This window comes from Buteo buteo, chromosome 9, assembly GCF_964188355.1.
Source record: "Buteo buteo chromosome 9, bButBut1.hap1.1, whole genome shotgun sequence".
NCBI classification, from domain to species: Eukaryota; Metazoa; Chordata; class Aves; order Accipitriformes; family Accipitridae; genus Buteo; species Buteo buteo.
This window is the reverse complement of record NC_134179.1, coordinates 25821152-25836090: the sequence shown is the minus strand read 5'-3', so window position 1 is coordinate 25836090 and position 14939 is coordinate 25821152. Positions and strand designations below refer to the sequence as shown.

The 14939-nt window shown below is 43.6% G+C and overlaps 1 protein-coding gene across 3 annotated transcripts; it reads left to right on the top strand.

The window, feature by feature from the left end:
* The first annotated feature begins 6333 nt into the window (after positions 1–6333).
* IL22RA2 (interleukin 22 receptor subunit alpha 2) lies at positions 6334–11945 on the top strand. Of its 3 annotated transcripts, XM_075035804.1 has the most exons (6): positions 6364–6492; positions 7404–7554; positions 8372–8550; positions 9815–9984; positions 10411–10588; positions 11690–11945. In XM_075035804.1, exons 1-5 carry the CDS (start codon positions 6396–6398, stop codon positions 10564–10566), a joined length of 753 nt encoding a protein of 250 aa, XP_074891905.1. In that variant the 5' UTR covers positions 6364–6395; the 3' UTR covers positions 10567–10588; positions 11690–11945. The 3 variants fall into 3 exon arrangements, with proteins under 3 accessions (XP_074891906.1, XP_074891905.1, XP_074891903.1); XM_075035805.1 differs by having other exon boundaries at positions 6334–6492; positions 7413–7554; positions 10411–11945; XM_075035802.1 differs by having other exon boundaries at positions 10411–11945.
* The last annotated feature ends 2994 nt before the right edge of the window (positions 11946–14939 follow it).

Here is a 14939-nt window from a genome sequence, read left to right as displayed (position 1 = left end):
TTAAGAATTCAGATTTTCTTAGAAATGGCTCTGCAGGTTGAGCAGAGTCAGAACAAATGGGAAAACTTGAATTTATAACGTCTGCATTAATTACTATATTTAAATTTGTAACAGAGACTCTGTGAGTTTTAGTAATAGATTAGATTAGGTTTTTGATTAACCCATTATGAATTACTTACAGTCAAACCAATTTTCTTTCCTGAATTTTTGGGGTTATCTCATTTGAACACACCTCTCACTCCCACGTTTTCTAACTTGCCCATTTGTGTAATCAGATAATTGCAGGGTAGCTGATCAGGCTGAAACCTAATTTTTCATTTATTTGGGGGCAAAGAAGTTTTATTTTCTGCTGTCCAGCCACAGCTTAAAAGAGGAAATTCATTACATGCAGAGGAAATGATGAGCAGGCAAGCAAGGCGGTTCTGCCAGCCAGCTCACTGTGTTCTGCAAAATTAATCCTACAATTGTCAAATATTTGCAATGTGTGCAGTAGGGCAGTAAGCAATGTCAAGTCCGATCCGGCTTTTTCCTGCGTTGACATCTCTTGAGTAGCACAGACTCAGAAAGGTTTCTTAAACAACTTACGCCCCTTCAAAAATACCTTTCCACAAAGAGTATATAGAATCCTTTCAGACTGAAAATACAGAGTGAAAAGAATAAAAATCTAATACACTGTATTTTCTTTCTGGGTATGACTGTTTTGTGTTAACATTTTGGGGGTTTGAGTGTTTTGGGGGGGTTCTTTGCAAGTTAATAGCAGCTTGGTTAATTGTAGGAAGGGTGAAGGGCATGCACAGTCCCACCGTGGAAGATGGGAACTGTATGTAGCGGTGTGTGCGTTCTGCTACCAGATTTGGTAGAGCTGAGGCCTGTGACAACAGCCACAATTTCAATCTGCTGCAGATGTGATTAAATGTGAGATAAATTATAACAGGTAAGGAAGGGCTGCAAAAGCTTGCCTGAATGACTAGAGGGTGGTGCCGGGAGGCAAAGAGGCAGGGAGCACCTTTGCCATTCCTCAGTCCCTTCTTCCATGTGGGTTCATCCCAGGAATCAGTCTGGCCTTATATCAGGTATTAGTATAGTACCTGCTTCCCCCCCTGCCAAATCTGAATAGAAATTGGAACAAAAGACTGGGTGATCAATTACTAAGAATTACTTTATCAACTGCTTCCAGGTTGTGCAGCAAAACTAGCAATTTTACTTGAGATACACCAAATTTCATTTCCTGTAAGAAAAAGAATATGGAACAAAGCTTTTTGGTAAGTTAAGTATCACAGGGTGATCTAAATTTTCTGGTTAAATGGTCATGTTGCAGTAAACTCGAAACTAACACCTCTGAGAAGTGTGAAAACCAGTTATGCTGAGTGTGGAGCATTCTGTCCTGAAAAGCTCAGCACGCTGATTCCTGAACGCCAGGAGACTGTATCCACACACATCTGAGGCATTGTATTTAAAAAAAAAAAAGCTCATAAAATTACAGTATGTTTACAGATTCAATAGTAAGTTGGAGATGGTGGTGGTGAAGATTGTTGTTAGAACAGATTCCTGTTCTAGAGTTTGCACTCATTGGATGATACAGAGATGATCTTGAGAATTTGAAAGACAACCACAGAACTGAGCCACAAACTTCCACTTGCAGAAGAAGTGAGTGAAAGGCAGTTTCTCTTTTTTGTTTCTTTTTTCCCTTGGCCAGGGCAACCCTTGGAGCTTGTATCTTTCTGGGTTTTATTGCCCCAAGTAGCTACCAGAAGCGTTTGCTCCTTCTGCAGCCCAAGCCTTGATTACAGCTGTGGAGGCAGGCATCCCAGTTCCTTCCATCTCTTCCCGCAGTGCATGGCTGCCAAATTCTCACCCTTCTTGTGCAGCGTGGTAAGTCAGCCCAGCACAGTCTGTGGTCCGGACAGGGCTTCGGTGATCAGTCACAGAGACTTCCAACCACCACCTACGATAAAATGAATGCAGGGTCATATCCTACCCACATTGGTAGTATTTCAGGCATTGCCTCAGCTGCTTCTGGTGGCGGTGTATCGGAGAGAGCGAGCATCGGCACTGCCAGGCTTTGAGCCTTCCTTTCTTTGCTTTAGTAGGTGGACCAAGAAAGCATGAGCAATGTTTGTGTTGTACCTCTCCAGGCTTATCTGTGGTTTCTGTTGTCTAAGTGATCACCTGGCACCTTTTCTATACTATTAAGATTACCTAAGCAAAACCAATGAACTATGGAATATTAATTCCACGTGTCTGTAAGCTGGTGGGGTTTTGTCTGTAGATGATTTGGTGAGGCACCCACAAGCTAAAGAAAAGCAAGTCTTTTCTCAGTGGGCTTAAACAAGCTACAGCACTCCTTAGCAGTAGGAAAAAAAGAAAAATCCTACAGCTTTGCAAATGAGAAAACCTGACAATTTTAAGGAAACTTGTCATTTAAATAAAAGGCTTTGAGCTATTTTGAGGTTTCGTATTACCTACAGTTCCTAAAGGACATTAGTGTTGGTTACTAACTTTCTGGTGCAATTCAATGTGTATCTTGCACATCATTAAATAAATATTGTATGTGCAAATAATCACTTGCTACACAGTGAGCCTTCAGCAGATCTTCATCTTTAATATGTTCAAATGTCTCACTATTGAGGTGCAGCTACAGCATTGGAAATTGCTAATCGTAATCTTTAAAATGTTGACCGGAGCCCTTTAGCAGTGAGTGTTGAACAGTTCATACCTGTGGGCAGGAAGCAGCGAAGGCACACACTGTGCAGTGAAAGTCAGCCTTGCTTCCTCAGAAACTTGTCTGTAGGAACCTGTGTGATGCAATGCCTCTTCCCTGAAGGGCAGGGGGGGAAAGGTCCAAAAAGTCCCTCCTGCCTGACTGAGGGGGGTTTCTTTGTTTTCTTTTTTCTCTTGTGTGCGTGTGTATTAGTGATTCATTTTCCCGGTCCCCACTGAGCTGGCGAAGGGCTGCCCTGCCGCACATGGCACACCAGAGGGGCTGGGGGAGCCGGGTCCCTTCAGCTGGGAGAGGCAATGGCTTGGGGGGGGGATCTAACTGCAGTTGCCAACTATATAAGTATTTGCAGAAAAGACAGACTTCTCTCCAAGGCCCCCAGTCAAAACACAAAAAGCAGCTGTCATAAGTTGCAGCGGGGGAATCCCACTTAGATATATGGGGGAAAAATGTGCACTGAAAGTGGTTAAGTGTGGGTTAAAACTGCTGTTAGCCCTGCTCTGAGCGTTAGGGTGGACTGGATGACCTCCAGAGCCCCCTCCCAAGACAGGTTTTTCTGTGAGTCCATGCTGGCTGCTTACAAGACTGAAAATTACAGCTCCAATTGAGAATAGTCTTCAGGTCCAGAATAATCTGAACCACTCATTTTTTTATAGTCAGTTCGTGTGAAATGCCGCGTGTGAGAGAGACTCGCCTGGCCTCTGCCAGTTACTGGAAGTATTCTCTGTATGCTTTGGGAGTCTCTCCCCTTCCTTCATCTTCCTGCACCCTCACCCAGGCATGTAAACAAAACCCACCCTCACATCCACTGGAAATATCAGAGACTCACATCTGAAAAGCCAAAGGTGGTGCTGCAGAAGCAGTTCCAGGGTTAAATTTTCTCCTCTTATGGATGGGAAACAACTCATTCAAGGGAAAAAGAAAAAAACAAACCCAACAAGTCAGATTGGATAAGTCAGGTAGCTTCCAGCAAGTATATGCTTGACTTTCACCTCTGTGTAGCAATATCCAGTCCTCAAGAGAAAGAAATCTGTTTACCCAGCATTCAGATAGGTTTTTATTCCAGGAATGGAAAAAATCCTCATGCCCATGGTTCTATGTTGGTTCACAGAAACATCAGTACTGCTGCTTCACAAAGGTTTGGATTAAAAAGATGCTTCAGTGTAAGCTAGGATCAGCTAGTAGCGTAACTACCTATGTGAACTCTGCTGGGGAAAAGTAATATATTTTCATTTTCCATTTCTTCATAAAATATGGCTCAGAGTGTGCTTAAACAATATTGTTTTTTAAAAGTTCTCATTTGTATTTTAAATACCATTGCAGTGCACATCATCCTATAGTGTTCCTCAATTGCTTACACTTTCAAGCATACTATACATGTATTCTATGAAACTCAAGATGTGTATGTATGTACATGTCTCTCTGTGTGTAGCTGATACTTGTTTGACTGTAGCTATTTTTATGACACAAAGCACTGAAGAAGCATGACTGAAGTTGATAAATTGGACAACATTGTGGATACTGATAACCTGGGGATTACCAGCGGCTGTTGCAGTAATCACAAAAATTATGTGAAGAGTTCCCGATTACTTCAGAGTGCCAAGCCCAATTGCAGACAAAGCGCTATCAGGGTGCAGCACGCAGGTAACCCCTGAGTTTTTCCATGGGCTAGGTGTGGCATAGCAGCCTTTTCTGAGCGAAACCCATGGGCGCCGGGCAGGCTGGCCCTCAGCTCTGTGTTCGTAGGAGGAACCGCCATCAAAAGCAATTTTGGCAAAGCTCCACGCTTCAGCTCCCGGCAATGGGTCGTTCCGCAGGGTACGGGAAGGTGCGTTGGTACAATTCAAGTAAGCAAACACACAACCTGTGACTAAACTTTGATGACATTTCAGTCTGGTTTATAGAAGTTCCCTATTCCTGCACTTGAGCTTATATAACATGATGAAATACTAATTGCATTTGGTGTGGGGAACTACTTAAAGGTCATTGGATTTTGAAAATGTGTTTGGGAAATGAATAGATAACAAATTCCCAGCCGGCAATGGCAGGGTGGCCTTTCTGCCTTCTATCTCCATTTTGTTTGGGTTTTTTTTTTCTGCATTTCTTCTCATTTCTTTAATTCCCTTAACTGGATTAACTAGTTAATTATTCAAAGCTACACATCTAGCATTTTCATATATCTGCTGCAGGTTCAGTGCTTGGATAATGAGGTAGAGGTGATCAGCTGAACTGGTAGCCTGTGCCCATGAATCTGACCGAGGCCACCTCCTTGAGTAGATGTTGTCCAGTTTGCTGAGTGTGACCGGTTGCCTTTAAATTAAAAAATACCTTCATTTGAACCAGAACTTGCACTTTTTTGACCTGACAGGTGTTTTGCTTCCACCTTTTCTCAAAGTAAAGAAGATTGTTCGGCAAATTTTTGTTTCTGCAGACAGGTAGTTTTCACATCCATTATTTCTTTGGTGGGCGTTGTTATGTAGTGCTGTGCTGTCATACAAAATTTGCATTTTCTCTTCCAGCTTGCCAACATGAGCTTGCAAAAGGAGAATGCATCCTAACTTTTGCCCAGCTGTGCTGGTGCATGAGCGGTGAAGTACATGTGGACGTCAGCACCGGGGAGCTTTCGGGGAGGGAAGAGTGAGGGGCAAGGCTGGGCAGGAGGGCCAGCAGGCTCCCAGCTGCCTCCAGTGGCACCACATTCGCCACCAGCGACTGGCTCAGCTGAGCTTCGCATACATCCCAGGAGCACAAAACCTGGCTCCCACCGGGCAGGCGCACACATGGCATTAAAGTATTTAGAAACATGCAGAGAGATCGCTTTGGGTGGGGACCCCCAGCACCCCTAGCGCTGGGGTCAGGCTCGCAGGGATGCGCTTATTGGAAAGGCAGGATTTGGAAGACAGCAGCAACAGACGCCAATGTTTGTGCATACAGCATCGTGGCACACCCGCACCGGTCGGGGCATATGACTCCTGGCGGTCTGAAAGTCCACCCCAGAGTGGCACTTTGGCCCGATGGGCTGGGCTCACCTCCCTGTTCCCTGCCCAGAGGCTGGCAGTGCTGCAGCTGCCCCAGCCTCCCAGCATCTCTCCAGCAGCCAGCGTGATGTGGATGCGCTGCCCAGCAGCGTGGCTGGCAGCGATTTCACGGCCCCTTGTTCCTCTGATGATGTATTCCTAGATGACATCCTGCCGCAAACACACCTGCAAACTCTGTCCGCTTGCATTCGACCCGAAGACAGGCCACCAAATCAGATGACATCCCATGGGTAGGTCTTTTACGTGTTTGCAGCAAAATTTCTTGTGTTCTTCAGTTCTAAGTGACTAGTGAGCTGAAAAACAAACAAACAAATAAAAATCTTAGCATGGCAAGCAAGCAAGCTTGTGTGACAAATTCATGGGATAAAGCAGTACTGCCAGACACCATTTGGGAATTAGTGCCTTAAAAAAAAAGAACCTTTTTCATGTTGGTTTGCTTCATAATTAGTTCCAAACTTCAGAGTTACCACAGCTGCCAAGTAAGAACAATTGCTTATGATTAGTTTAGAGCAACTCATATGTTTTCAGCTAAGTTAAACCAAAGCCAAACCGGGGATTTTGGAAGCTGCTGAAAGTAAGGGGAACTCTGGAGTGTTTAACAATTACTTCCTCATAAGACATGCCCAAGAGGAAGAGAAATGCTCTTCAGTCATGGAGCTGCTCTCCTAAGCATGAGGGGGATCATGCTTTCCTCCCTCTGCTTACTGATGCACCTGCTTCAGGATGAGATAACTAGTAAGTAAAGGCATTCTGCTCTTTTCCTGGGGGCGGGGGGGGGGGTGGCACTGGGTCTGTTATTGAATCTCTGGATGAGTCAAGAAATCTCTGGATCTTTTGGTAGGTTTCAAAAGTCCAGTCAATTCCAAATTAGTCTGTTATTTTGTCCTTCAAGGTTCTGAAATGCAGATAAAACAAGCATGTTGCCCATTGAATTTATTCATGGCTGTATTGCCAGTTTCAGTTCAACTAGTGCAAGTCTTAACCTGACTCTGATATGCCAGGGATAAAGCTGCAGTCATCTGGGTCACGAAACCCAGAAAAATGTTAGGATTTGTGTGCTTCGGAGAGGTTATTAACTGATTCTGCCATCAGTAACTATCACAGTTTGAAAACAGATTATCTTGAAAATTGTCAGTCAGCTTTTTCCAGTAGTGCAGATCAGAAAAGCAGTGAATCTCACGTTATTTTTTATTAGACAAGAGCTGATAAACACAGCTGGGACAACAGTTAAAACAGCTATAATCTCTGCATGTTAAAGCTGAGATGCGGAGGAAAGAGCACTCAACTTTAACTACCGATGGGGCTGCTTACTGCAGGCTTTGTGAATTGATCTGAAGGGTTTGTTTCCTGCGGTGTTCATCAGGCATCTTTCACAGCAGTAAACTCACTAAGGAAAAAACCCAACAAACCAACCACAACCAAACCACATAAAAGTGTTCCTTTCATAATACTAAATGTGTTTATTCTGTAACTGCTAATTCTAGTCACTGTGACTTGGAAAGTTTTGAACATGAGATCCATGAAAGTTAATTTGCCTGCAGTCTGCTAGTCGTGAAACCAAATGAGCTGTAGCAATACTCCCCCATTTCGATACAGAGGAGTGTCTCTGACAAATACGTTATGTTACCATTCTTTATTATTTGCAGCGATTTTAGTTTTAGGAAAACAAGACCTGCAAGATTCAATTAAGCCGCAGAAGGTAGAGTTTCGTTCGTTAAACTTCAACAGCACTTTGCATTGGCAGCCTGGGAGGGCCAGAGAGGCAAGAGACGCAGTCTACTTTGTGCAGTATAAAGTGTAAGTACCAGGGGAACTCCAGCCTCCCATCTGCTTGGCATCAAAGGGATTTCTCAGGTGACACGGAATATTCTCCCCACAGCTGGGGAACTGCCATGTCCTGCTCAGCTGCCAGCTCTCCGTTGTTGCTGCACTTAGCAATAGCCCGTAAGGTGCAGCTGAACAGCCCGAGGCAGGCAGGGAACAAGCACTTCCAGCAGTGCGCTGTGCACCCTCATTGCACCATGGAGTTGCAGAAAAATGTACTTTGCAGGGGACCTCTGGAGGTCACCGGGTCCAACTGCCCGCCTGAAGCAGGTCCACCTAGGTCAGGTACTTCTGCAATAGGACATTTAATGTATTTTGGTGGCCCACCTTCCCCACGACAGCGCCATAGGGTGCCTCACATGGCAAACTGGAGGCAGCACTGGGGGCTGGTCCTCAGAAGAGGTACGCTACTGACCCTGGCACACCTGGTGAGCACCTGAAATCACTATTGCCTTTGAGAAATTAGCTGGTAGAAGCCAGCATTCTGCCTGTCGTTGAACACACTGGCTAAGCCAAAGCTCTCCTGCCTCTCCCAAGGGGCAAGTATGTGGTGGCTTCCTACAGGGCTGGTGACCCATTTCTCTGCTTTAGGCTTCTTTCAGAAAAGACAGAAACCTGTAGCTCCCAAATGCCCATGAAATCAATCTTCCCTGTCATCAAATTGAAGGGAGTTAAATTCCACAGCAGAACACTTGTCACTACTACCGAGTTAAAACAGACAAGTTAAAAATCTGTACGGACCCAGCTGCCGATAGCTAAAGCTTACATCCTTCCTCCTCTTTCTTCATAGGTATGGGCAGAGCACGTGGCAAAACAAAGACGACTGCTGGGGGATTCAAAACTATGTCTGTGACCTAACAACTGAGACCTCTGACATCCAGGAGCCTTACTACGGCAGAGTGAAAGCCGTGTCAGCTGGCATCTATTCCGACTGGAGCCTCAGCTGCAGATTCACTCCCTGGCGAGAAAGTAAGTGCAAACATATGGGTCTCTGAGAAAGGAATTGGATTTTCTGTGGCATGGAATACATCATTTCTGCTCACAATTTGCAAACATGAGTAATCTTTTTCTAGCCACAAAGCTGTACCAAAAGAAGTTGCCAGTCAATAGCTCTCAGGTGAAGGGTTGTGATAAAATAATTTTCCCCACGCTTGAAAGACAACCAGTTACGGACCACTTATCAATAATTAGGAGATCAGAAGTTCCTGGCTCCCTCTAACTCAACCTCTTCCTCAAGGCATGGAACTACACAAATTATTTTCAGCTTTTTTCGGAGCTGCTGGAAGGACTGAACACAAGGTGGAAAAGAAGGAAATGTTCTCTGCTTGGGGGGAAAAGGGAGAAGAGAGCTGAGAACTGTGTGGCCACCATTCTTCTCGCTTTTATGTGTTTTCCTGGCTGCAGTGTATTTAGAGAGGACATGAGCAAAGCTTTTAGTTAGTACAGTCATCATAATGCCATAGTATGTTAGAAATTGGAGGACTGTCAAAACACTGAACAGTACCAGTGTACCTACCAGTAAGTTTCCCATGAATTAATCAGTTTTCACTTACTGGTCAATGCAAAATTGAATAGTGAACGTCAGTGCAGGTCACTCCACAGCCCTGAAGTGCAAACTACCTTGAGCCTCCTGTACAGATGAAACCACAAGCTTTGACATAAAGCAGTACCTTGCAGCACCAACAGCCCATCTTGCCACGTGCCACCTCCTCCTCCTGGAGAGACACGTGGGGCAGCTGCTGTCCTGTCTCCCCACATCTCGGGGGCTGCACGCACAGATATGCAGGCACTGTCTTGAACCCTTAGCTGTGTTTAACCAAGCAGATTGCAAAAAATTTGAAAGTAATGATTGAAGCTGTGTCCTTGGCATAACAGAAATGGTTCAAATAGCTGTTTTATGCAGTCCAAACATATGGGGGCGGAAAAAAAATTGGAGCAAAGAATCCAAAGCATTTTGCTTGATTAGCCTGCAGTCAGCAACATGCAGGTCTGTGAGATTTCAGAAAGTTTGGCTCAAAAACAGATTTACAAACACAGGAAATGTCACCCCCAAAATGACCCAAGTAATAACACCAAGAAGTAAGGATTTACAAAGTGGCAATTTAAAAGTAAATACAGCATAATATATTGTTGGAAACAAGAACATTAAATTGTTGAATGGATTCAAACCGCATTCTGTGAAACTTTATTAATAAACCACAATTGTGTTTACAGCTTTGGGTTTTTTCCTTAGCTATGATAGGACCTCCGACGGTAATTGTGATTCATAGCAACAAATCCATAATACTAAAGCTCCAGGCTCCACGTTCTCCTTATAAAAGGAAGAGAGGCAGCCAGATACCGATGACAAATTATTATGATCTGCTATACCAGGTCTTCATAATTAACAACTTGCTAGACGAGGTAAGTGCACACTCGAAGATGAACATTTACCATTGAAAGACCAGGAAAGTATGGGCACACTATTCTTGTTTTACAGTTGAAGTTGTCTTCTGGGATTGTGAGGGTGTCAATAACTGGGTAAGTATTTGAAAACAAAGTAGGCCTATTTTTCAGGAATCAAATTTGAATTGAGTTGTAAATCCTCCCTTTATCTTTCCCATCAACTTAGTATTTCAAACACTAAGGCCTAGATAAAAGAAAAAAAGGACAGGAGGGGAATTTTGGAGGCAATTTTCTTTTAAAATCATAAATAAATTATTGATGTTGTTGGCTTTGTGCAAGTCCATGAGCTGCTCTGCATCCTCTGTTCTTATCAAACTTTAGTCACAGACACACTTGCTAGGGCAATGTGCTTGACTGGCTGTTTTTATTCCACTCTGTCTGAAGCAACACAGAGTCCCGGTGTATGAAGGAAAAGACAAGGTTATTAAAATAGAAAATTTGAGGCCCGGAGTCAGCTACTGCGTCGTGGCTAAAACGTACGTGCCAATGCTGGACCGCAGCAGCGCCTACAGCAGCAGGCAATGCACTGTGCTGCAGTGACAGGGCTGCGCCTCTGAGACAGGTAAGTCACCAGCTGAAATTGGAGATGACTCTGGAAGTCAAGAACTATCCCCTCATCAAAGGCAGATACTCTCTAAAAGGAGAAAAAAAGTGGCAAAAAACTGCCATCCCATATGACAATATTAGCCAGAGTTCTTATATCGTCTCAGCTAGTTTCACACCAGGTAGGAATGATATGGCTAAGGAGATTAGAGGAATGGTGTGGATAGTTATTTGTATGCTGGCACGGTCCTCAGAAACATATCCCTCTTCCCTTTCTTTAGGCAGTTATACATAGTATTGCTTTCATCAGTTTTTATCACTGTCAAGTAATAATTAACTAGGAAAATGAGTGATCTCCAACATTATTAACATGCAATTCTGCTGCAAGCTCTGCAATTCTGCTGCAAGCTCTGCAATTCTGTTCAGGGATTTATGTGATGTATTTAATTCAAATGGACCTGTCCTTTTCATGGCCATTCTTCAGGTGTAATGTGTTTAGAAATAAATCAGTTATCAAATGTATGAGTTTCCATGGGCCAAAATGCAAGAGTTAGCTCAATCAGGTGGTCTGAAAAATCTGTTTGTTTACTTACCTCAATCATTAGACTATCTTCACATATCATACGCCCAGCAGGGAGATTTACTATCAAACCTGCCTTGCAGGTACCAAGGCACAGAGTGTACAAAGACCTACGCCATAGCTGATTTCTGTGTTGTTGGCCTTAGCAAACTCAGATTTGGGTCCTTTCTAGGGGTAGCAGGGGAAAACCGGCAAAGCATCATTATTTGAACCTGTGCGTCTGTTCTCAGCTTGGTACCCTAGCTGCGAAAGATTTTCTTTCTTCTGCTTCATAATATGATGCATAACACTGGTCTCTCATGAAACTTAGTCAGCAGGTTTAGGCTAAGGAAGGAGTCAGTTTCTAGGTGATTTTCCTGCATTTTTGGTTGCTTTCCAGTACTGCAAAAGGCTGGAAGCTCAGGTCAGAGCTGGACTGCTGAACAACCTGCAGAGGTACAGGAGGGATGCAGTCAAATGGCATGTGTTGCATTTTCGGTTAAATTGAATACCATCCACCTTAAACACGCAGTCCAGCGGCAATCCTCTTTCTCTTCCCAGTTACAGGAATAATGGTGGAAGATGCCTCCCATCACAGATCCAGCTGTAAATCAACATCTGTGGTCTATGTCTGGAATACATACTTGGATACTTTTTAAATTATCCTTTGCTGCATTCAATGATTTGGTTCATCATAATCATTTTATGCTACACAAAGGCCAAGGATGCTTTGTATGTCCTATATTACAATTTTAAATGGTATATATTTGCATTTAGAAAGGAAATAGTCATGTACTGCAATAAAAAAAAAGAAGGCAAAAGCACTTGTGAAAATATCCTTAAGATTGTTTCTAGGGGTGTTCTATTTTAAACCTTGGAATTAAAATACAATTTATAAAATAGAAGTTTGAGATATTTTTTTTCTTCTACAACAAAAGTTGCAACAGAAGATGAGAAAAGTGTCCTTTCTTTAAAATAAGAACTGTGTAGTCCAGGAGCATACCCCACACTCACGATGTCTTCATAGTGTCCTCAACATAATATTTCCGACAGTGAAACAAGTATGTGATTAGGCAGGAACTCATTTAAACTGAAATAGAAAAGATGCTTGCTTTCAGTCAGTGACAGACAGTTAAATGAAAAAGACCTCTATTTCACCCATTTCACAGTAAATGATGAATGGATGCTGACTCTAACCTGTGACTTCCTAATGATTTTACTTCTACAAGTCTTCATCTCGTAAGTGAAAAGATTTCCTGGGTGAGGTCTGGGTAGATATCCACTAAGCCACCCCAGGATGGAGAGATGAAGTGGCTTTTCCACATCTGCAAGGTCTGTAACTAATGAATCTTAATACTTAACTGCATTCTGTTATTGCAACTTAAATGAGAGGAGGTAAGAGTGGGCCAGACACAAGAGGGCAAAGCAAGCCCTGGGAAAAAATGAAGCTCCCTGCTACATAATCACTATCCATTTTTCCCTTAATTCACATACACAAAGGTGGATTGGTTCAGTTTAAGTAACAGACCTTGAGTTCATTTAAGCCACATCCAAAGCATTTTTCACAGCCTGTCACTAACACCTGACCTGGAGGCAGCACCGCTGAGCACAGCATCAGGCTGCTGGCAGTAGGCATCTGGGAGGAGGCTGTGCTTAAGTGAATGCTTGTCTCTCTCACCTTCACCAAAATGAAAAAGAGCATTACACAATAAATATTTTCACTATCTGATTCTAACACATGGTATATTTGAATGACTAGATTTGCAGGGATCTAGCTGCCTTGACATATCTAGTCCATAAAACCACACTTCCTTTTTTGCTCCTCTTCCATTTCTTCCACTTGTTTTCCCCCACCCCTATCGCACAGTTTCTTAATTTAGGCAAGTTTCTTTGGGACTTATTAAATCTCTGTATAGTACCTAGTGCCATGACAAGTCTCAGATCAGCATTAGTACCTAGAGCCATGACAAGTCTCAGATCAGCATTGCCCCGCCACCCCTCTTGCGCTGGGCAGAACCCCAGTAAAACCATCCAGGCAAACAATTAAGAAATAGCCTTGTCTTATAGTTCAGCAGTGGTGACTTAATCTGCAGCCTGAAAACAGTATCTGCAGTAATTCAAGCTCTTTCTCAAATTCACTTCTTTCCTTAGGGCAATGCACGTTGCCGTTGTTACACAAAGATAAAGCTTTATTAAGGTAACAGCTACTAACCCTAGTCAGGCAACAGACTCCAAAAATGCTGGATACTGTACCTATGTCAGATGCAGTGGATGAAACTGTTTAGGGCTCTCAAATCTTAAAGAAGACATTAAAAAAAAGAAGCAGCAGAGCCACAGGTGTGCCTGAAGTGTTCAGACCTGGCTAGAAATACAGCCATGCTATGGATCTATGGAAACATTGGAAACCTGGAAGTTTTTCAATTTAATTTAATAAAATTATACAAAATATGTAGCACTTATACTGGGAAAAACAATAAAAGATCTGAAGAAGTCTTGCACTGTTAGGTTTGCTAACCAGGTTTCACTTCCTCAGCAACCACGCAGGCTTACAGAAAGCAGTGCAAGAGTTGCAGGAAACAACCCCCTTCCATTCTGATGGTACCAGGATTTATTATTGCCAACCTCATGATGTTCTGCAAAAGCTAATTTTCTCTTTCCATTTGAAATGCAAATTTCCTTTCAGCTCTGCTCTGACATGTAATTTTACTGGGGAAGGGTTTGTTAAAACGACTGGTGCTGTATTTTTTCTCCACAGAGGTAGTGGCACGTTCCTGAGACATGCTCCACTGGGCTCGCAGGATGGGACTCCTGCAGGGAGAGGTACTTTGCTGTAGCGCATACCAGTTGGGTGACCTGCACCCACAGCTTCTAGATAGTGTTGGTAATGCTGTAGTTTTTAAAAACAACTTTGCTGGTGCCTTAGCCTGTATGCTGCACTGCTGTTTAGATCTCCATGAGGGAGGGGGGGAATGGAGGAACAGTTCTGCCAGGCTCTGAACTACAGCTGGGGCTTCCTTGCCGTTTGGAAATACCTGGAAAAGTGAGCTCTGGCCCTCCTTCCCCTTCCTCCTTGTGGACACAAAGAGACCATCTGCTGTGGTTTAACCCCAACCAGTAACTAAGCACCACACAGACGCTCGCTCGCTCCACGCCCCCCAGAGGGATGGGGGAGAGAATTGGAAAAGTAAAACTCATGGGTTGAGATAAGAACAGTTTAATAAAAGAGAAAAGAAGAAACTAATAATGATAATGGTAACAATAATAAAATGACATTAAGAATAATAGAAGGATTGGAATATACAAGTGATAGACAATGCAATTGCTCACCACCTGCCGACCAATGCCCAGTTACTTCCCGAGTGGTGATCCCCCCAGTTTACATACTGGACATGACATCCCATGGTATGGAATACCCCTTTGGCCAGTTTGGGTCAGGTGTCCTGGCTGCGTCCCCTCCCAAGTTCTTGTACCCCTCCAGCCTTCTCGCTGGCTGGGCATCAGAAGCTGAAAAATCCTTGACTTTAGACTAGATGTTACTTAGCAACAACCGAAAACATCAATGTGTTATCAACATTCTTCTCATACTGAACTCAAAACAATAGCACTGTACCAGCTACTAGGCAGACAATTAACTCTATCCCAGCCAAAGCTGGGACAGCATCTGCTGTGTGTCCACCTCTCCAGAGCTGCCTGGGGTGGCACGTGGCTCCATGGTGGTTAGCACCCATGCACACCACTCACTGCAGGACGCCTTTACATTGTCAGTTTGACTCTTTCCAGCCGTAAGTTTGCAAGGCCCAGCTGAAAACAC